We start from the raw sequence: 22,434 nt of genomic DNA on the forward strand, positions 1-22,434 counted from the left end.
CACTCATTTGAGAATTTCTACACTGCTACATAGGGCTGCACAATATGGGCAAAAAAGGCCTTATTTTTAACCAAATGTTGAACTTGCAATTTGACTTATATCAAAACACTTGGGTGAACTGTTGGAATCATGGAAATGGAATGTTATTCTAATTCTATAGTTAGAATATAAATAATAGTGGGCAAGTGTAGACCTTACCATAAAATGCTTACTTACAAGCACTTAACCAACGCGCAGTTCAAAAAGAGTAGGGTCGGAAACCTCCCGGTAAATTTCCTGAAATGTACGTAAAATTTTCCATGGGAAGTTAAGCCCGGGAATTTTGCTTAAATTCATCAAAAAGTTAGCTTATAACAGTGAACCTTTTTTGTGGGATACGCAAGGCAATTCTAGGTCTTGTGGCATATTTTAGTTAAACAATCCCCAATTCAATGGAATTGCAACCCTCTGCATGCACAGTGCCTTCTTCCATCACACGTACAGCTGATTCTCAAGATCTTGCACACTAATGAGATGCTATTGAGCCCACACTACTACACTGTCTGAGCCAAGGACTACATGCTTTCTGGTAAGTTTTGGTTACAATACAGGGTGGGGTGAATATATTTGATATAACATACATTATTTTTTGTTAACCTCTTGGTGTTAGGGGGCAGTATTTTCATTTTTGGAAGAAAAAAAAACATTCCCGTTTTAAACGGGATATTTTGTCAGGAAAAGATGCTATGCATATAATTGACAGTTTTGGATAGAAAACACTAATGTTTCCAAAACTGTAAAGATATTGTCTGTGAGTATAACAGAACTGATGTTGCAGGCGAAAGCCTGAGAAAAATCCAATCCGGAAGTGCCCCAGGTTCGCTGTTGACTCCCTATGGGTTCCAATGACTCCCTATTCAGCTGTGAATGTACCATCAACGAGCTTACGCTTTCTACGTATTCCCCAAGGTGTCTACAGCATTGTGACGTAGTTTTACGCATTTCTGTTGAAGAATAGCCGTAGGCAGCCACATTGCGCAAGTGGTCACATGGTGGCTCCGAGAGAGATTCTCGCGTAAAATACAGAGGTAGCCATTACTCCAATCAGTCAGAGTGAAAAAAGAATTGTCCCGACAAATATATTATCGAATAGATATTAGAAAAACACCTTGAGGATGGATTCTAAACAACATTTGCCATGTTTCTGTCGATATTATGGAGCGAATTTGGAATATTTTTCGCCGTTGTGGTGACCGCAATTTCCAGGCGATTTCTCAGCCAAACGTGAAGAACAAACGGAGCTATTTTGCCTACAAAAATAATATTTTGGGGGAAAAATGAACTTTGGCTGGGAGTCTCGTGAGTGAAAACATCCGAAGTTCATCAAAGGTAAACTATTTAATTTGATTGCTTTTCTGATTTCCGTGACAAGGTTGCCTGCTGCTAGCAAGGCATAATGCTATGCTAGGCTATCGATAAACTTACAAATGCTTGTCTAGCGTTGGCTGTAAAGCATATTTTCTAGGAAGATTTATGTCTGTTGCGTTATGCTAATTAGTGTCAGATGATGATAACGGTCCCGTTCACGGGCCGGGCATCACTACAGGTTAACTAGTAAATAGTAGCCTACAGTAAAGTGTGTTTAAATCATTTTTAACTTGTTACCAATTTCTGCTAGTTGTTTTTTGCTACCATGTGAGTTTTAGCTTGCTTGAGCCTGCAAACTGAGGAGTGTAAATTCACCTTTTTCCATACGTTTCATTTTTAAAAATGTATTTACATATATTTTTTTCTTCTAATCTTTACAGGAAAATGCCACAGGCACTATCTGATGTGTGCAGACATTTCACTGCAGCTAATGTAGAAGGAAAAGCTGTGTACATTTGCAAATATTGTGCGAAATCATATGTGAAGAATGCAACAAAGATGCAGAATCATCTGGCCAAGTGCATAAAGTTTCCTCAGCGCTCACGTAGTCAGAGAAATGCTGATGAACGTCTTGCTCAAGCTGTGTATGCAACTGGTTCAACTCTGATGCTCACAGACAATGTGTATTGGAAGAGATTTCTGAATGTTCTTCGCCTAGCATACACCCCTCCAACCAGACATGCTTTATTTACTAATTTGCTGGATGAAGAGTTCAACAATCAATCAAATGTATTTATAAAGCCCTTCTTACATCAGCTGATGTCACAAAATGCTGTACAGAAACCCAGCCTAAAACCCCAAACAGCAAGCAATGCAGGTGTAGAAGCACAGTGGCTAGGAAAAACTCCCTAGAAAGGCCAAAACCTAGGAAGAAACCTAGAGAGGAACCAGGCTATGAGGGGTGGCCAGTCCTCTTCTGGCTGTGCAGGGTGGAGATAATAACAGAACATGGCCAAGATGTTCAAATATTCATAGATGACCAGCAGGGTCAAATAATAATGATCACAGTGGTTGTAGAGGGTGCAACAGGTCACCCGTTGGAGTGGTGTTGTCATCATGCTTGACAGTCTCCTGGAGGGGGAGGAGTCTCTCCAAGAAATGGCCATATCACAGTCTGCCGATATGGACAGCCCCATCAAGAGGGATGATGTATTTTGGGAGAGAGTGGTAAGCAGCTTAAAACTCCTGAAATCTATAGCAGTAGCCATTGCACGGATTGAGGGAGACAATGCTATCCTGTATGAAGTTCAGACTCTGCTTGCAGATGTAAGAGAAGAAATCCATACTGCCCTGCCCACTTCACTGTTACTCCAAGCAGAGGAAACAGCAGTTCTGAAATACATCAAAAAGTGTGAAAACTTTTGCCTGAAGCCCATACATGCCACAGCGTACATGTTGGACCCCAAGTACGCTGGCAAGAGCATCATGTCTGGTGCAGAGGCCTATGGTGTCAACAATACCGTGTCTCACCACCTTGGTCTGGATGAGGGCAAGGTTCTTGGCAGTCTGGCGATGTACACTTCCAAGCAAGGGATTTGGAGATGCAATATAGCAGTAATACCAACATATCTCATCAGCGACCTGGTGGAAGGGGACTTTGTGGATCTGAGGTTCTTTCCCCTGTTGCCTCCATCATCCTCCAAATCATACCAACATGAGCCGCCTCAGAGTGCAACCGGTCGTTGTTTGGGAACACACACACCAAAGCACGCAACAGGCTGACCAATACAAAGGTTGAAAGATTGGTGGCCATCCGGGCAAATTTGAGCCTGACAACAAGCCATCCAGGTTGGAAAGTGACAGTGAAGATGAGGCCTCAGAGTCTGATGTTCAAGAAGTGAACATTGAGGAGGTCCAGGGAGAAGACAAGGAAGCCTGAAGACAAACAAAGCTATAGTTTCTCGACTATTATTTTACAGATGTATGTTGAAAATGTTTTTGGGAGATGAGATGGATCAATGGGGATCATTCAATATTCCCTTTCTTTTGTTGTTCAGTGAAATCATCTCATGTGAAAGTCAATTCATGTAATTCAAGTTAAATTCATAACTAAATCTTTTTTTTATTTCTATTGGAAGGATTTAATCATTTGTAATTATGTCTACTCATGATAAGGTAAAAGGTTTATGTTTCTGTCTCCATATGATATTGTAAATCTATCGAATGCAAAAAACATCAACATTTAAATGGTATTAATAGTTTCCACCTCTGAATATTCCCCAAAATGTGCAACCCTAAAGAAGAGTTAAGAAAATATTAACAAAATAAACAAAAGTAAAAAATAATAACAAGGCTATATACAGGGAGTACTGGTACCGAGTCAGTTTGCGGGGGTACAGGTGAGTTGAGGTAATTTGTACATGTAGGTAGGGGTGAAGTGACTATGCATAGATAATAACAGCAAGTAGCAGCAGTGTACAAAACAAATGGGGGGTATGTAAAGTAATTGTCCAGAGGCCATTTGATTAATAAATCAAATAGTTGACATGAAAACGAATTAAAATGCCACGGATGAGGGTAGGTACCAAAGTGACAGGGTAGGTACCAAAGTGTTGCTCATTGTTTCCTAGGGGACCCTACAATGTTTGGCTACATTCATTGTTTTTTCATGTAGCCAATTCAAGCTTCACCTATTCCTCTTTGATTTAGAAGATACTGTTGCACAAACAACATGAGGATTTAGGCCTACACCATCACTGGTATCAGGCTGTACATCTAGCTACATTTGCACTTATCAGCTAGCGGCTATCACTATTTAGCTCAAACTTGCGTGCCCAATTTCATTTTCCTGCTACTCATACCAAGAATATAAGATATGCATATTATTAGTAGATTTGGATAGAAAACACTGAAGTTTCTAAAACTGTTTGAATCATGTCTGTGAGTATAACAGAACTTATGTCGCAGGCAAAACCCCGAGGACTAACCGTTCAGATTTTATTTGGAGGTCTCTGTTCAGTGAGTTCTCATTGGGAAACGATATTTCTTAGGAGTTGTCATTGGGAAACGATGTTTTCAGTTCCTACTGCTTCCACTGGATGTCACCAGTCTTTGGAATTTGGTTGAGGTTATTCCTTTGTGCAATGAAGTAGTACGGCCATCTAGGAACTGCGTAACACTGTTGAGAGTTGCGCAAGACTTGAAAAGTAGCTTGGTTTGTTGTCTTCCTGTATTGAACACAATACATAGACCCGTCTTCAATTTGATCGATTATTAACGTTTAAAAATACCTAAAGTTGCATTACAAAAGTAGTTTGAAATGTTTTGGCAAAGTTTACAGGCAACTTCTGAAATATTTTATAATTACGTTGCGCAATTTGGAAGCTGTTTTTTTCTGGATCAAACGCGCCAAATAAATGAACATTTTGGATATATATGGACGGAATTAATCCAACAAAAGGACCAATTGTGATGTCAATGGGACATATTGGAGTGCCAACAAAAGAAGCTTGTCAAAGGGAAGGCATGTTTTATATTTTATTTCTGCGTTTTGTGTAGCACCTGCAGGGTTGAAATATGCTACCCTCTTTGTTTACTGTTGTGCCATCATCAGATAATAGCTTCTTATGCTTTCGCCGAAAATCCTTTTTAAAATCTGACATGTTGGCTGGATTCACAACGAGTGTAGCTTTAATTTAGTATCTTACATGTGTGATTTAATGAAAGTTTGATTTTTATATCATATTTTTTATTTTATTTGCCACACTGCATTTTCCCTGGCTTTTGGCCAAGTGGGGCGCAAGCGTCCCCTATACCATAAGAAGTTAAGAAGCAACAACGCTGTCATCAACATTGTTGCATGTGCTGCATTGACCATGCAGACTGAACGCAAATGTCTCGTGGTCAAGCAACAACACATTTTATTGGGGTTTATTGGTGGTTCCCACCCAAATAAGAAGAGATGAATCCAGAGACTTAATGAATGGATTGTAATAATTATAATGGCGCCCGAGGGGATGGCTGCTGTTTTACGGGCCCTTGACCAACTCTGCCATTTTGTTTGTTTTTTCGCAATTTTTTAAACTAATTTTGTACCTAATGTTGCTGCTACCGTCTCTTATGACCGAAAAGAGCTTCTGGACATCAAAGCAGCGACTACTCACATCGAACTGGTAAAGATATTTTATTTAAATTAGTCCGAAAAATATACTGCTTCCTGGAGACAAGGCCCAAATCACCGTCATTCGCGTGAAGAAAAGATGGAAATACAGGGGGCGGGGGTGCCTTGTGAGAATTAGTCAGCGAGTGAGTAAACCATGTACGATTAAGTCTATCCTACCAACGTGACATTAAAAAACGGTAATATCTTATGTTCCACTGAGACTTGGCTGAATAACGACACGGATAATATAGAGCTGGCTGGCTTCTCGTTTTTTGGCACGATAGAGCAGCTACGTCTGGTAAGACGAGGGGTGGGGGTGTGTGTCTATTTGTCAATAACTGCTGGTGCGCGAGGTCTAATATTAAAGAAGTCTCGAGGTATTGTCCGCCTGAGATAGAATACCTCATGATAAGCTGTAGACCAATCTACCATGAGAGTTCACATAGACAGCTACGAATAATATCTATTTACCACCACAGTTCACAATAATTTTCAAGCCCAGTCACATACGACGAGCGTCAGAGCTGGTGTCGTAGGATTCAAGACCGCACTCAACGAGCTGTATACGGGCATAAGCAAACAAGAACATATTGATCCAGATGCGGCTCTCCTAGTAGCCGGGGACTTTAATGCAGGCAACCAAAGAGAGAGAAAAAAATAACTCTAGACCACCTTTACTCCACACAGAGAAACATACAAAGCTATCCCTCGCCCTCCATTTTGAAAATCTGACCATAATTATATCCTTCTGATTCCTGCTTACAAGCAAAAACTAAAGCAGGAAGTACCAGTGACTCACTCAATACAGAAGTGGTCAGATGACGTGAACGCGAAGCTACAGGACTGTTTTGCTAGCACAGACTGGAATATGTTCCAGGATTCATCCCCCTCAGTCACCGGCTTCATCAATAAATGCATCGACGACAACTTCGTCCCCACAGTGACTGTACGTACATACCCCAACCAGAAGCCATGGATTACAGACAAGATCCGCACCGAGCTAAAGGCTAGAGTTTTGGCTTTCAAGGAGCGGGACACTAATGCACGCCTATAAGAAATCCCGCTATGCCCTCAGACGAACCCTCACAGGCAAAGCGTCAATACAGGACTAAGGTTGAATCCTACTACATGCTCGTCGGATGTGGCTGGGCTTGAAAACTTTTACAGACTACAAAGGGAAACCCAGTCATGAGCTGCCCAGTGACGCGAGCCTACCCGACAAGCCAATTCCCTTGTATTCTCGCTTTGAGGCAAGCAACACTGAAGCATGCATGAGAGCACAAGCTTTTCCGGACGACTGGCTGATCTCGGTCTCCATAGCCAATGTGAGCAAGACCTTTAAACAGGTCAACATTCACAAAGCTGCAGGGCCAGACAGATTACCAGGACGTGTACCCAAAGCATGCACAGACCAACTGGCATGTGTCGTCACTGACATTTTCAACCTCTCCCTGGCCGAGTCTGTAATACCTACATGTTTCAAGCAGACCACGATAGTCCCTGTTCCCAAGATAGTGAAGGTAACCTGCATTAATGATTAATTCCCCGTAGCACTCACGTCGGTAGCCATGAAGTGCTTTGATGGCTCACAACACCATCATGACAGAAACCCTAGACCCACTCCAATTCGCATACCGCCTCAACAGATCCACAGATGACGCAGTCACACTCCACACTGCCCTTTCCAACCTGGACAAAAGGAACACCTATGTGAGAATGGTATTCATTGACTAGAACAACATAGTGGACCACAAAGCTAAGGACCCTGGAACTAAACACCTCCATCTGCAACTGGATCCTGGTGGTAAGGGTAGGCAAAAACACATCTGCCACGCTGATTCTCAACACTGGGGCCCCTCAGGGGTGCGTGCTTAGTCCCCTCCTGTACTCCATGTTCACTTACGACTGCTTGGCCAAGCACAACTCCAACACAATCATTCAATTTGCTGACGACACAACAATGGTAGGCCTGATCACCGACAAAAACTTGGCATGGGCCCCCCGAAGTTCTACAGCTGCACCATCGAGAGCATCCTGACCAGTTGCATTACCGCATGGTATGGCAACTGCTCGGCATCTGACCGGAAGGCAATACAGCCCAGTACATCACAGGGGCCAAGCTTCCTGACATCCAAGACCTAAAAATTGTCAAAGACTACAGTCACCCAAGTTCTCTCTGCTACCGCACAGCAAGCGATACCAGAGCACCAAGTCTAGGACCAAAAGGCTCCTTAACAGCTTCTTCCCCCAATCCATAAGAGTGCTGAACAACTAAACTAATCAAATGGCCACATGGACTATTTACATTGAACCCCCCGCCCCCCTTTGTTTTTACACTGCTGCTACTCGCTGTATATTATCTATGCATAGTCACTTTACAAATTACCTTGTACCCTGGCACATTGACTCGGTACCCACTGTATATAGCCTCGTTATTGTTATGTAAATGTCATGTTACTTTTTGATAGATCTGATTTTTTTTACTTTAGCATATTTAGTTAATATTTTCTTAACTCTATTTCTTGAACTGCATTGTTGGTTAAGGGCTTGTAAGTAAGCATTTCACTGGTGACAAATACAATTTTATTTCTTGTTTCATACAGGTACGCATGCATTTTCATTGGGTTGCAGGTGCTTCGCGGAGCGAATCAACTTAATGCTGCAATATGTAACTTTTGGGTGACCGGACCAAATTTAAAGTTACAGATCTGTCATTCTCATTGAAAGCAAGTTTTAAAAGTGTTAGGTATGTTCTATTTCTATGCTTCCAGTTCTTCCTTTTAGTTTTTGCGTCTTTTACTTTCAGTTTTGTACACCAGCTTCAAACAGCTGAAAACACAATATTTCACAGCGGTTTAGATTGTGCAATGATTCTCTACATTATACTAGCTTGTTTTGTCACTGACTGAAATTAGGTGAACTATTAGAATTTTTGCAACCAGGAAATGGCGGAGCAATTTCTGCATAGTGCATCTTTAAAACAGGTCCATTTTACAAAAAAAGCACTTAGCCTACTTTGTTGAACATTTTGTAACTGATTTTAAATGTGTTATTACAATGATTAATATTGGCTAAGGTGATGGGCTGTTTCTGGTCCAGCCAATACACCTGCCCCTCGAACATCTCATTCCAAATGGGCATTAATAGATGTTTCCCCTTTGCTGCTATAACAGCCTCCACTCTCAGTGCTGCTGAGTGAGTAGGCTATAGAGGCCTTACCTAGGGTCCATCCCTTGCATTACAATCTCATCTTGCTTGCACTCTACCATGTCATTCGTAAACATGGCATGGAAGTAAGGGATGGAGGCAGCCAGAACAATCCTGTGGGCACTGAACTTGTGGTCTCCAACCTGTAAGGGCGATACAAGCAAGTGATTTAGTCCAGACATGGGTCAAATACATGTTCCATACGGTAGAATGGAACAAACAGAATAGCATCAAAAGGGTGCATACTCCAAGCGAAATCAAGCCCACCTCAAGTGCATTCATTTGAGAGAATTGTAATACAGTTGAAGTCGGAAGTTTACATACACTTATGATGGAGTCATTTAAACTCGTTTTTCAACCACTCCACAAATTTCTTGTTGACAAACTATAGTTTCGGCAAGTCGATTAGGACATCTACTTTGTGCATGACAAGTAATTTTTCTAACAATTGTTTACAGACAGATTATTTAACTTACAATTAACTGTATAACAATTCCAGTTGGTCAGAAGTTTACATACACTAATTTGACTGTGCCTTGAAACAGCTAGGAAAATTCCAGAAAATGATGTCATGGCTTTAGAAGTTCTGATAGACTAATTGACATCATTGGAGTCAATTGGAGGTGTACCTGTGTATGCATTTCAAGGCCTAACTTCAAACTCAGTGCTTGACATCATGGGAAAATCAAAAGAAATCATCCAAGACCTCTGAAAAAAAATTGTAGACCACCACAAGTCTGGTTCATCCTTGGGAGCAATTTCTAAACACCTGAAGGTACCACGTTAATCTGTACAAACAATAGTACGCAATTATAAACACCATGGGACCACGCAGCGGTCATACCGCTAGGGAAGGAGACGCGTTCTGTCTCCTAGAGATGAACGTACCTTGGTGCGAAAAGTGCAAATCAATCCCAGAACAACAGCAAAGGACCACGTGAAGATGTTGGAGGAAACAGGTACAAAAGTATCTATATCTAGATTAAAACGAGTCCTATATCGACATAACCTGAAAATCCGCTCAGCAAGGAAGAAGCCACTGCTCCAAAACCACCATAAAAAAAGCCAGACTACGGTTTGCAACTGCACATGGGGACAAAGATCGTACTTTTTGGAGAAATGTCCTCAGGTTTGATGCAACTAAAATAGAACTGTTTGGCCATAATGACCATCGTTATGTTTGGAGGAAAAAGGGGGAGGCTTGCAAGCCAAAGAACACCATCCCAAATGTGAAGCACTGGGGTGGCAGCATCATGGTGTGGGGGTGCTTTGCTGCAGGAGGGACTGGTGCACTTCACAAAATAGATGGCGTCATGAGGTAGGAAAATTACGTGGATATAGTGAAGCAACATCTCAAGATGTCAGTCAGGAAGTTAAAGCTTGGTCGCAAATGGGTCTTCAAAATTGACAATGACCCCAAGCATACTTCCAAAGTTGTGACAAGTTGGCTTAAGGACAACAAAGTCAAGGTACTGGAGTGGCCATCACTAAGCCCTGACCGCAATCCCATTGAAAATGTGTGAGCAGAAATGAAACAGCGTGTGCGAGCAAGGAGGCCTAAAAAAAGACTCAGTTACACTAACTTATTGTGGAAGCTTGTGGAAGGCTACCTGAAATGTTTGACCCAAGTTAAACCATTTAAAAGCAATGCTACCAAATACTAATTGAGTGTATGTAAACTTCTGAACCACCGAGAATGAGGAAAGAAATAAAAGCTGAAATAAATCACTCTACTATTATTCTGACACTTCACATTCTTAAAATAAAGTGTTGACCCTAACTGACCTAAGACAGGGATTTTTTACTCGGATTAAATGTTTACATTTATTTGGCTAAGGTGTATGTAAACTTCCGACTTCAACTGTAATCAGAACAATAGTCTTATGTTGGTGTCGCCAAGGGGAAAGCAATGGTTAACCATTGCTTTCCCCTTGGCGACACCAACATAAGACTATTGTATTCATTTGTATTGTATCCTATTGTATTCATTATCAGTGGTGTGAAGTACTTAAGTAAAAATACTTTAAAGTACTACTTAAGTAATTTTGTGTGGCATCTGTACTATACTATTTATATTTTTCAACTTTTACTTCACTACATCCCTAAGGAAATATTGTACTTTTTACTCCATACATTTTGCGTGACACCTAAAAGTACTCGTTACATTGTGAATGCTTAGTAGGACAGGAAAATGGTCCAATTCGCGCACTTATCAAGACAAAATATGGTTATCCCTTCTGCCTCTGATCTGGCAGACTCACTAAACACAAATGCACCTTTTGTAAATTATGTCTGAGTGTTGGAGAGTGCCCCTGGCTATCCATACATTTTAAAAACAAGAAAATGGTGCCGCCTGCTTTGGTTATTAGAAGGAATTTGAAATGATTTACACTTTTACGAAATGTTTGCAATTACATTTACTTTTGATACTTAAGTAAATTTAGAACCAAATACTTTTAGACTTTTACTTAAGTAGTATTTTACTGAGTGAATTTTACTTTAGTAACTTTGTATTAAGGTGTATATACAGTGCCTTGCGAAAGTATTCGGCCCCCTTGAACTTTGCGACCTTTTGCCACATTTCAGGCTTCAAACATAAAGATATAAAACTGTATTTTTTTGTGAAGAATCAACAACAAGTGGGACACAATCATGAAGTGGAACGACATTTATTGGATATTTCAAACTTTTTTAACAAATCAAAAACTGAAAAATTGGGAGTGCAAAATTATTCAGCCCCCTTAAGTTAATACTTTGTAGCGCCACCTTTTTCTGCGATTACAGCTGTAAGTCGCTTGGGGTATGTCTCCATCAGTTTTGCACATCGAGAGACTGAAATTTTTTCCCATTCCTCCTTGCAAAACAGCTCGAGCTCAGTGAGGTTGGATGGAGAGAATTTGTGACCAGTTTTCAGTTCTTTCCACAGATTCTCAATTGGATTCAGGTCTGGACTTTGACTTGGCCATTCTAACACCTGGATATGTTTATTTTTGAACCATTCCATTGTAGATTTTGCTTTATGTTTTGGATCATTGTCTTGTTGGAAGACAAATCTCCGTCCCAGTCTCAGGTCTTTTGCAGACTCCATCAGGTTCTTCCAGAATGGTCCTGTATTTTGCTCCATCCATCTTCCCATCAATTTTAACCATCTTCCCTGTCCCTGCTGAAGAAAAGCAGGCCCAAACCATGATGCTGCCACCACCATGTTTGACAGTGGGGATGGTGTGTTCAGGGTGAGAGCTGTGTTGCTTTTACGCCAAACATAACGTTTTGCATTGTTGCCAAAAAGATCAATTTTGGTTTCATCTGACCAGAGCACCTTCTTCCACATGTTTGGTGTGTCTCCCAGGTGGCTTGTGGCAAACTTTAAACGACAGTTTTTATGGATATCTTTAAGAAATGGCTTTCTTCTTGCCACTCTTCCATAAAGGCCAGATTTGTGCAATATACGACTGATTGTTGTCCTATGGACAGAGTCTCCCACCTCAGCTGTAGATCTCTGCAGTTCATCCAGAGTGATCATGGGCCTCTTGGCTGCATCTCTGATCAGTCTTCTCCTTGTATGAGCTGAAAGTTTAGAGGGACGGGCAGGTCTTGGTAGATTTGCAGTGGTCTGATACTCCTTCCATTTCAATATTATCGCTTGCAGTGCTCCTTGGGATGTTTAAAGCTTGGGAAATCTTTTTGTATCCAAATCCGGCTTTAAACTTCTTCACAACAGTATCTCGGACCTGCCTGGTGTGTTCCTTGTTCTTCATGATGCTCTCTGCGCTTTTAACGGACCTCTGAGACTATCACAGTGCAGGTGCATTTATACGGAGACTTGATTACACACAGGTGGATTGTATTTATCATCATTAGTCATTTAGGTCAACATTGGATCATTCAGAGATCCTCACTGAACTTCTGGAGAGAGTTTGCTGCACTGAAAGTAAAGGGGCTGAATAATTTTGCACGCCCAATTTTTCAGTTTTTGATTTGTTAAAAAAGTTTGAAATATCCAATAAATGTCGTTCCACTTCATGATTGTGTCCCACTTGTTGTTGATTCTTCACAATAAAATACAGTTTTATATCTTTATGCTTGAAGCCTGAAATGTGGCAAAAGGTCGCAAAGTTCAAGGGGGCCGAATACTTTCGCAAGGCACTGTATACTTTTACTCAAGTATGACAATTGAGTACTTTTCCCACCACTGTTCATTGGGCTACTTATTTGAGAAATGTGTGTTTATTTTATATGAAAAACTATCAAATCAAAAGAGACATCTTGCATGAGGTGGGTGCACTGACTGTTATGCCTAACCAATATCAAGGTCAAGGCATGAAGTCCCCTTCATGTAGGGCATGCAGTGCAGGTCTTGTTAAAGAGAAAGTGCACTAATGGAAGCCAGAGTGAAGGCTCGCTGGAGGTGATGCGTTACAGATAAAGATGAAATTCCCAAGGGCTTCAGAATATGGTCCAGTAGATATCTAGGCTACAGGACAGTACACTGCAGCTTATCATAATGATGGTGCTTATTAATAGGGCAGGTGCATCACGTGGGAGGGCCTGAAGAGCGAATATATAACTGCTGTTTCCATGTTCACTGACAAAAGTCCAACTGACCACATGCAATGTGAACGTTTAGGTGATGCTGCAGGTGTTAAAGCCACAGATTTTAGGACAATTAACAGTCAGCTCGAGGTTTGTGAAGATAGGGGCAATGGCTGGTTAGTCATGTTAATTTGATTCAAGAATACCGCAATCTGAGATAACAATGGTCAGTAGTCGATAGTTGTCTGAAAGCAAGGCCTACTTGACTAGCTACGTTATATTATTCTAATTCGGCAAGGGCTGTGTATTGTATACGTTAGTAAGCAGTTGGCCAAGTCTTGCTTGAGAGGCCATTACTATAGCTAGCTAGGCACCAGGGGTGAGTTTCCCACAAAACAAACAGTCAAGTGAAGATGATCTTTACGTTTTAGGTAAACGTACACCCAATTAGTGTGCTGCTTCGCCATCACAGCAACATAAAAAAATGTTTAACTTGCAGCATAGGCAATAACGTTAACGTAGACTTCAGTAGGTGCTAAGAGTAGTTCTCTCTACAACCCAATAACTAACGAAGTTAAACTCCCTCTGGCTAAAGCTTTTATTGGTTCTTCCGGACGTAGGGTGAGTCTGCTAGCAAGTTGGGCGGCCAAATCGTGGATAAAACTACTATGACATTTGAAAGGGAAGGGCTAAATGTGTTAGATAACTAACGTTACTTATTTGGCACGATAATCGCGATTTATACATTAATACATTTACAGTCAGTAGCTACAGTAGCTAGCTATGCTGCTTAGCCAATAACTTACCTAAGCTAGAGCTTTATATGTACAAATAGAAGGCTCTGCAGCTAGCTAGCTAAAGTTATTTAGCTAGCTTGCCGATATTTCTATTGATAGCTAGTTAGCCGGGTGGCTATTTTCTCAAAGTAAGTTACTGTAGTGAGCTTGGCTAGCTACTAAGCTAACTCCACACATACCTTCAGGGTGACATCGCAGAGTTTCCCTTGCCTTCTGATCTCCTCCATAACAGCATATCCACGACCTGGTAAATCGTGGACTGAAAAATGCATCAAATCCTCCAGTTCTTCATATATCATATCACCCATCGTCATTGAGGCAAAGGGAAATAATGAAAACGCCTAACAATGGGGAACTGACCGACTCGAGACACCGTAGTAGGAATATTCTCCAATCCACTAGTATTCTGCCAGCAACGCAAATTATGACGTGTACTTGTATGGTAATAAGGAAACCTTCAAAATACAAGCCTGCATTCCAAAACTGCCAATGTGTCTTCTGCATTTAATCCAAACCCCTCTGAATCTGAGAGGTGCAGGGGGCCGCCTTAATTGTATGGGGGTTAACTGCCTTACTTAAGGGCAGATCGACAGATTTTTACCTTGTCTGCTCAGGGATTCAATCCAGCAAATTTTCAGCCCAAATGCAATACACTGTAATAGACTGTACATGGGATACAGATTGGGTTGTAGAGAGAACTATTCTACCTGGAAAAACTCAGTAGATTGTGGTCAATAAACCCATATAATATGGTGTTAGGTAATTGCGTAACTGCTGTTATAATAACGTTTATACAAATCTATTAGCAAGTACAAATTGCAAATGCTTAACTAGATTAACTAAATTGTTGGCAAAGTATTTTTAATCGTTATTTTGTTGCAATGTTTTCATAAACCATGTACACTATTTGATTGACAATAAAGAGCCTTATGTTGATATTCGTCACATTACTGCTAACTAATGTGATCTTGTCATGCCGTGAACACTGTGCAGTTTCAAAATAATCCAAAGGATGGTAGCCTAGACCACAAATTAATGTTTTGCATGAAATAATGTTCTGGGTAGTGCAATATAGTAGGATTGGGATTTTAGGCTACCATCCTTTGGAATATGTTAGAACTGCGTAAACTCTAATTAGCAGTAAACATGTATTATGACTGTAGAGTAGGGGGACACAGAGATAACTTTTGCTGATATGTAAAATCTCCAGTGACAACACTTTACAATTTTACCAGCAAACAATCCTTTCTCCAACCTAATATTCACTATGCTTGTGAGTTATATTAATCAATCAAATGTATTTATAAAGCCCTTCTTACATCAGCTGATGTCACAAAGTGCTTATACAGAAACTCAGCCTAAAACCCCAAACAGCAAGCAATGCAGGTGTAGAAGCACGGTGGCTAGGAAAAACTCCTTAAAAACACCAGAACCTAGGAAGAAACCTAGAGAGGAACCAGGCTATGAGGGATGGCCAGTCCTCTTCTTGCTGTGCCAGGTGGAGACCAACAGAGTCAAATAATAATAATCACAGTGGTTGTAGAGGGTGCAACAGGTCAGCACCTCAGGAGTAAATGTCAGTTGGCTTTTCATAGCCGATCATTCAGAGTATCTCTACCGCTCCTGCTGTCTCTAGAGAGTTGAAAACAGCAGTGTAATTTGAATTATTGCCAGCAGCACAGTTACTCACCAACATTTTTAACAAACAAGTAAAGAACCTAACCAGGTTTACGAGGTGAGTAGAATGGAGTGAAGATATATTATCTTGTTTAAATCTGGAAATAGTGTTAGCTAAATTACCTATCCAACTTTAGCCAATTAGCTTGGGTGCTTGACTGCCTTGTGGGAAATGGATCAACCCTGTTTCTTAGCGGATTTTGGGGTTGAATAAGCCTTGTGAGAATCAAGGACAGTGGATATTAGGTAACATATTATAATTAGCAGTATATATGGGCGAGAGCATAGATGAGGTTTAAAAATAGTTTAACTTTGTATCTCGCCGATTTCAAACAATCACTAAAGGGTTTAGATATGTGGGTTCTGTGGTGATACAATATGTAAACTATGTGGTAGAGCAGGGTCACAAGGAAGTATAGCTAAACTCATGAGTCTTTTGTTTTATTCTAAAATATATTTGTTGAATTGATGTAAGGGAGGAAGAGATAAGAGTAATTAAAGTGGCTTCCCTGTGAAAAGTAGAATTAGGGCTGTTTTGACTAGAAGTCAAATAAAAAGTCACCTGGTAACATAAACATTAGCGAAAAGAGAGGTGGAGTATAGTTGAGATTGTAGAGAGCTTTCTGAGTTTAAAAACTTCTTAAGGCTAGGGGGCAGTATTTGAAAGTTCGGATGACTGACGTTCCCAAAGTAAACTGCCTGTTACTCAGGCCTAGAAGCTAGGAGATGCATATAATTGGTAGCATTGGATAGAAAACACTTAAGAATATTGTCTGTGAGTATAACAGAACTGATATGGCAGGCGAAAACCCGAGGAGAATCCATCCAGATTTTTTTTTATTTTTAGGTCACAGGCCATTGCAATGCAAGCCAATGGAATATTCAAAGTAATTCCTCCCAGATTGCAGTTCCTATGGCTTCCACTAGATGTCAGTCTTTAGAAATGGTTTCAGGCTTGTTTTATGAAAAGCGAACGAGTAGTTGTAGTTTTTCCAAGGTGTCTCTCAGTAGAAAAGTAGTCTTGTTGCTCGCGTGAATGAGGTGCGAGCTCTTCGTTATTTATCTTCCCTATTGAACATACTATTCTCCGTCTTACATTTGATCGTTTATTTAGATATTAGAGTACCTGAGGATTAATTAGAAACAATGTTTGACTTGTTTGGACGAACTTTATTGGTAACTTTTTGGATTCGTTTGTATGCATGTTGAACGAGTGGATTACTGAATCAAGCACGCCAACTAAACTGACATTTTTGGGATATAAAGCAGGACTTTATCGAATAAAACAACCATTTGTTATGTAGCTGGGACCCTTGGGATTGCAAAGAGAGGAAGATCTTCAAAGGTAAGTGATTTATTTTATCACTATTTGTGATTTTGTGACGCCTGTGCTGGTTTGAAAAAGTATTTTGGTGTGGGGCGCTGTCCTCAGATAATCGCATGGTATGCTTTCGCCGTAAAACCGTTTTGAAATCTGACAATGCGATTGGATTAACAAGAAGTTAAGCTTTTAAATGATGTAAGACACTTCTATTTTCATGCTAGCCATCAAGCTAATAAAGTTGGTACCAGATGTGTTTTGCAATGGAGCCCTCTTTGTCTGGAGAAATAAATTAATGGTTCCAGTGCTGTAAGAGCTGTATCTATCTTGTACACTTTGTTTCGAGACGAACAGGATCCAATGTGGCAATTGTTTACTTGCCAAGGATTATAGGCTTGAGGTGGCTTCCTTGATCACACCGGTCGCCAGCCTACGTAAGAAATTGGGGAAAATGCAGAGTGGAATGTTTACATTTTCTATGCCGGTGGCTGGACACCATTCGTGCTTGTTGGATGCATCTCCGCCTTGCCGTATGTCATTTTCCGACTGGCCAGTATTGCCTCGAGCTCCCGTATCTGATAGCGAAGATGAAGGTGGTCGCAATCAACAATGGTCACATGACACGAGCCGTGGAACCCGAAGACAGCTGCCTCCCGCAAAGCATTCTTCACTCCCAACGAGAGGCCCGGAGCGGATACAAACAACGAATAGTTTTACCATCCTGGAGTCTGATTTTCCTCCACCTTCGTCGCTGGGGATGCATGTGTCTGCAGCTGCAGTGCCTACTACTACGATTTCAATGTCGACATCTGCAACCTTCCGTCCCTGCTAGGGATCGAGCGGAGCTTCTCCATCTGTCGGATGCACCAGGTGCCGGTAGCAACAGGCTCAAGTAATCCTGCCTCTCACCCTTCCATAAAGGGTTCTCCGAATCCTGTGAAGCGTGGGAGTGGGCAGATTTCCTCATCCTTTTTGCCAGCCATGATTTTGAGCAGATCCATGGGAGGAAATGTGACTGTTCCTGGTGCAAAAACAATGGCCTACCCCGGAGCTTGAGTAAATGACATTACTAAGCTGCCCCTGAATGTACTACGTCAGAACATAGACTACAATAGAATCGATGTCCATGTGGGTTTTAATGACATTATGAAGTGCAGCCCTGAACAGTTGAAAATGGATTTTAAAGCGCTGATTGACTCTCTGCTAGACACTAACAAAAATCACCCATCATATCTGGCCCTGTGCCCTCTCTGAATCGTGGCATTGAACGCTTTAGCAGGATTATTTCTCTTCACAACTGGCTTTGTGATTATTGCAGCTCAATGGGTATAACTTTTGTTGACAATTTTGATACATTTTGGAAACAAAACACGTTTTATTAGGCGGATGGGATCCACCCAAATCATTTGGGTTCCTGGATCCTTTCACAGCATTATAAGATTGTGTTGAGACAATTGCTTATCAATGACCCAAGCCCAGCTCAGTTAATCCCTAGTATTGTTACGCAGAGTTGTTAAGCATTCCAGAAGAAAAGTGCTCAAAATAGCCTACTAACATATGTAGTTTAAGAAACGAGGTTCTCTGAAACTAACTTAGATAATACCTTTGATGATACAGTAGCAATACAAGGTTATAACATTTACAGAAAAGAAAGAAATGCCAATTGTGGTGGTGTTTCTGTTCATATTCAGAAACACATTCCTGCAAAACTGCCTTTCTTAAAGGACCTGTTAATGGTGGGTCGTGACGTGTCAGAGTAAATGTATATTTATTTCATTAACTACTGGAATTGATTTGGCCAAGTGAATCTGCGCTCTATATGTTGAATGCGCTCTCTGCTTAGCAGCGGTCTCTGCTCAGTTTGGCAGCTGCGTGAAGAGAGAGAGTGGGAGATGCCTGTGTGCTTTGCGGTTCACCTGATATTTTTTCAGCAGTTTTCTTGACGATCACTCCGCGACATATGATGCAGATGATGCCCTGTCAGCCACTGACTTGTTATTCCCACTCGCCATTGTCACGATCGTTATAGGGAGTGGACCAAGATGCAGCGTGGTATGTTTCCATCCTTTTATTTGGAAGAGAAACTTAAAAGAACAAAAACAATAAAGTGAACAAACGAAATGTGAAGCTCAAAGTAGTGATCGCGGGCAACTATACCTAGACAAGATCCCACAAAGCACAATGGGGAAATGGCTACCTAAATATGATCCCCAATCAGAGACAACGATAAACAGCTGCCTCTGATTGGAAACCATACCAGGCCAACATAGATATATAATTCACCTAGATAAACCACCCTAGTCAATGTCACGCCCCAAACAACATAGAGAATAAACAGCTCTCTATGGTCAGGGCGTGACAGCCATCACTCAACGCTGTCATCAAATGGACTCATGCTAGCCACAACATCCCCAGCATGATGGTTAACCCAGGGAGTTCTTTCAGAACAGGGCAGAATGCTTCCAGAAACAGTGCTTTGACAGTGGAAAAGTCAGTCAGCTAGCAAGGCATTGTCATTTTATAACAGGTGATGATCAGCAGAAATAAGGGAGTACTAACTAACTCTCATAATAGTAGATGTGAGTTTCTCTTTCAAACAATTCCCTGGTCTTGTACACAGCTAATAGCTAACGTTAGCCAAAGCAAGCTAGCTACTAATGCAGCCCTTAGTAACAGTACAGATGAAGATGAAAAATGATCAGGCCTACTGTACATCTTATTGTAGAAATGAGTGTTGAAAACTAGTCTAGGTTGGAACTGTTGCTGTTAATCCATGGGGATTTTATCGTTTTTACAGTCATTTTCTTAATAGGTGCATGTTTATTAGTAACTGGAATAAGCAATTTCATAAATGTGTGAAGTGCAGTGTCTGTTAGCTCCTTATTACACATGACGGACCAAGAAATATGCTTTACATCAACAACATGTGAATCACTACAAAACGTATTGTATGACCTCTTATACACTATATTAGGCCCAGACTTTGGAACTTTGGTTTTCCTAGATATGGCCATTATATTGTGATCACTACATCCTATGGATTTGGATACTGCTTTCTAGCACATTTCTACAGCATTAGTAAAGATGTGATCAATGCATGTTGATGATTAAATTCCTGTGCTGTTTTTAAATACCCTGGTAGGTTGACTGATAAACTGAACCAGGTTGCAGCCACTGGTTACAGTTTGAAGCTTTTTCTTGAGTGGGCCGCTTGATGAAAGCCAGTCAAAATTTAAATCGCCCAGAATATATACCTCCCTGTTTAATTTTATTTTTATTTAACTAGTTAGTCAGTTAAGAACAAATTATTATTTACAATGACGGCCTACCAAAAGGCAAAAGGCCTCCTGCGGGGACGGGGGCTGGGATTAAAAATAAATTAAATAAAAACATAGAACAAAACCTACATCACGACAAGAGACAACACAACATCACATAAAGAGAGACCTAGACAACAACATAGCATGGCAGCAACACAACATGACAACAAAATAGTAGCAACACAACATGGCAGCAGCACAAAACAGGGTACAAACATTATTGGGCACAGACAACAGCACAAAGGGCAAGATAGGTAGAGACAACAATATATCACGCAAAGCAGCCACAACTGTCAGTAAGAATATCCATGATTCTTAGAATGAAGAGATTGAGATACAACTGTCCAGTTTGAGTGTTAGCTGCAGCGAACTGAAAAGATGAGCGACCCAGGGATGTGTGTGCTTTGGTGACCTTTCACAGAATGTGACTGGAAGAACGGGTGTTGTATGTGGAGGGTGAGGACTGCAGTAGATATCTCAGATAGGGGGGAGTGAAGCCTAAGAGGTTTTTACAATAAGCATCAACCAGTGGGTCTTGCGACGGGTATACAGAGATGAACAGTTTACAGAGGAGTATAGAGTGCAGTGATATGTCCTATGAGGAGCATTGGTGGCAAATCTGATGGCCAAATGGTAAAGAACATATGGCCGAATGTAGGCTGTACATTATCAAGCATTATCCAGTGTCATGACTGGCCTGTTCGGGCCAGGTTACTGTGGATCACAGTTCTGCAGAGACATCTCTCCCTTCCGCGGAGGGGGCGAGGTATAGACGGATTGATGGGGAGGGGGGGGGGGAGGATTTATGAACCCACGCCCATTGTAAATTATAAGGCACAAGCAGACCAGCTCCTTTTTGGTCTCTAATGTGAAAGACTGGAATGTCTTTGTGTGACTTGTGGAGAGTCTACCTCAGAACTGTAACATGGAATAAATGGACTTTGGGACATTATATTTCATAGTCAAAATGGTGGTAACAATTATAAATGGAATATGAAAATGAATGTCGATTTTGTGATGTCATTAAAAGTTAAATGACGACGTTATAAGGAAAACATGTTTACATACTGTTTGTTGTGTAGAAAATATCCAGATCAAAGAGAATGTTTTTGTAAAGATGAACTGTGAATTTAGTTGCCTAAACCAAATCCTGGTAAGTTCTGATACCTTGCATTGTAATGAGCTACGCCCCAGGGAACCCAGAGAGCATGTCATAAAGACAGAAACGCCTCTTTGTGACCCGAGGGTATAAAACTTGTGAGTTAAGAATTTACATATCAAACTAAGTTGACCACGCGCTGCAGCCAAGGTCCACGACTAAAACAAAACGCAACATGAGGAAGAGGACAAAGGAACCTCTTAACCTCTCTTGGATAGGGGGCAGTATTTTCATGTCCGGATCAAAAGCGTGCCCAAAGTAAACTGCCTGTTACTGAGGCCCAGAAGCTATGATATGCATATAATTGGTAGATTTGGATCGAAAACACTCTAAAGTTTCTAAAACTGTTAAAATAATGTCTGTATAATAGAACTGATATGGCAGGCAAAACCCAGAGGACAAAACCACCCCCCCCCCCCAAAAAAAAAGCCTACCACTATTTCAATGGCTGTCACTTTTATTATGAGGTGAAGTCCTCCCAGATTGCAGTTCCTAGGGCTTCCACTAGATGTCAACAGTCTTTAGAAAGCGTTTCAGGCTGGTTTTTGGAAAAATGAGCCAGAAATTGTAGTTTTTCTAGTTGGCTCCCATTTTAGCTGTAATGTTTCCAAGCGTGTGAATGAGAGCGCGTTCTTTGGTATTTTTCTCCGGTAAAGACCAGAACGATTCTCCGTCTTACATTTTATAATTTATTTACATATTAGGGTACCTAAGGTTTGATTATAAACATTGTTTGACTTGTTTGGGAAAGTTTAGTAGTAACGTTTGGGATTACTTTTGTATGCATTTTGATGGAGGGAATTTGGGTGGATTATTGACTGAAGCGCGCCAGCTAAACTGAGTTTTTATGGATATAAAGAACATTATCGAACAAAAGGACCATTTGTGATGTAACTGGGACCTTTTGGAGT

The 22,434-nt window shown here is 40.9% G+C and overlaps 1 protein-coding gene across 3 annotated transcripts in view; it reads right to left on the reverse strand.

Moving 5' to 3' along the window:
• klhl18 (kelch-like family member 18) overlaps positions 1 to 14,446 on the reverse strand; it is a 79,406-nt gene extending 64,960 nt beyond the window's left edge. For 2 of the 3 annotated variants that reach the window (XM_036985479.1, XM_036985478.1), the window contains exons 1-2: positions 14,226 to 14,446; positions 8,729 to 8,859 (exon numbers count right to left, since the gene is read on the reverse strand). In XM_036985479.1, the coding sequence (XP_036841374.1) occupies positions 8,729 to 8,859; positions 14,226 to 14,360 (266 nt within the window). In that variant the 5' untranslated portion in view covers positions 14,361 to 14,446. The remainder of the gene's footprint in view (positions 1 to 8,728; positions 8,860 to 14,225) is intronic. The other variant, XM_036985477.1, reaches the window with a different exon arrangement.
• Positions 14,447 to 22,434: the final 7,988 nt, after the last annotated feature.

Source organism: Oncorhynchus mykiss, chromosome 8 (genome assembly GCF_013265735.2).
Source record: "Oncorhynchus mykiss isolate Arlee chromosome 8, USDA_OmykA_1.1, whole genome shotgun sequence".
Classification (NCBI taxonomy): Eukaryota; Metazoa; Chordata; class Actinopteri; order Salmoniformes; family Salmonidae; genus Oncorhynchus; species Oncorhynchus mykiss.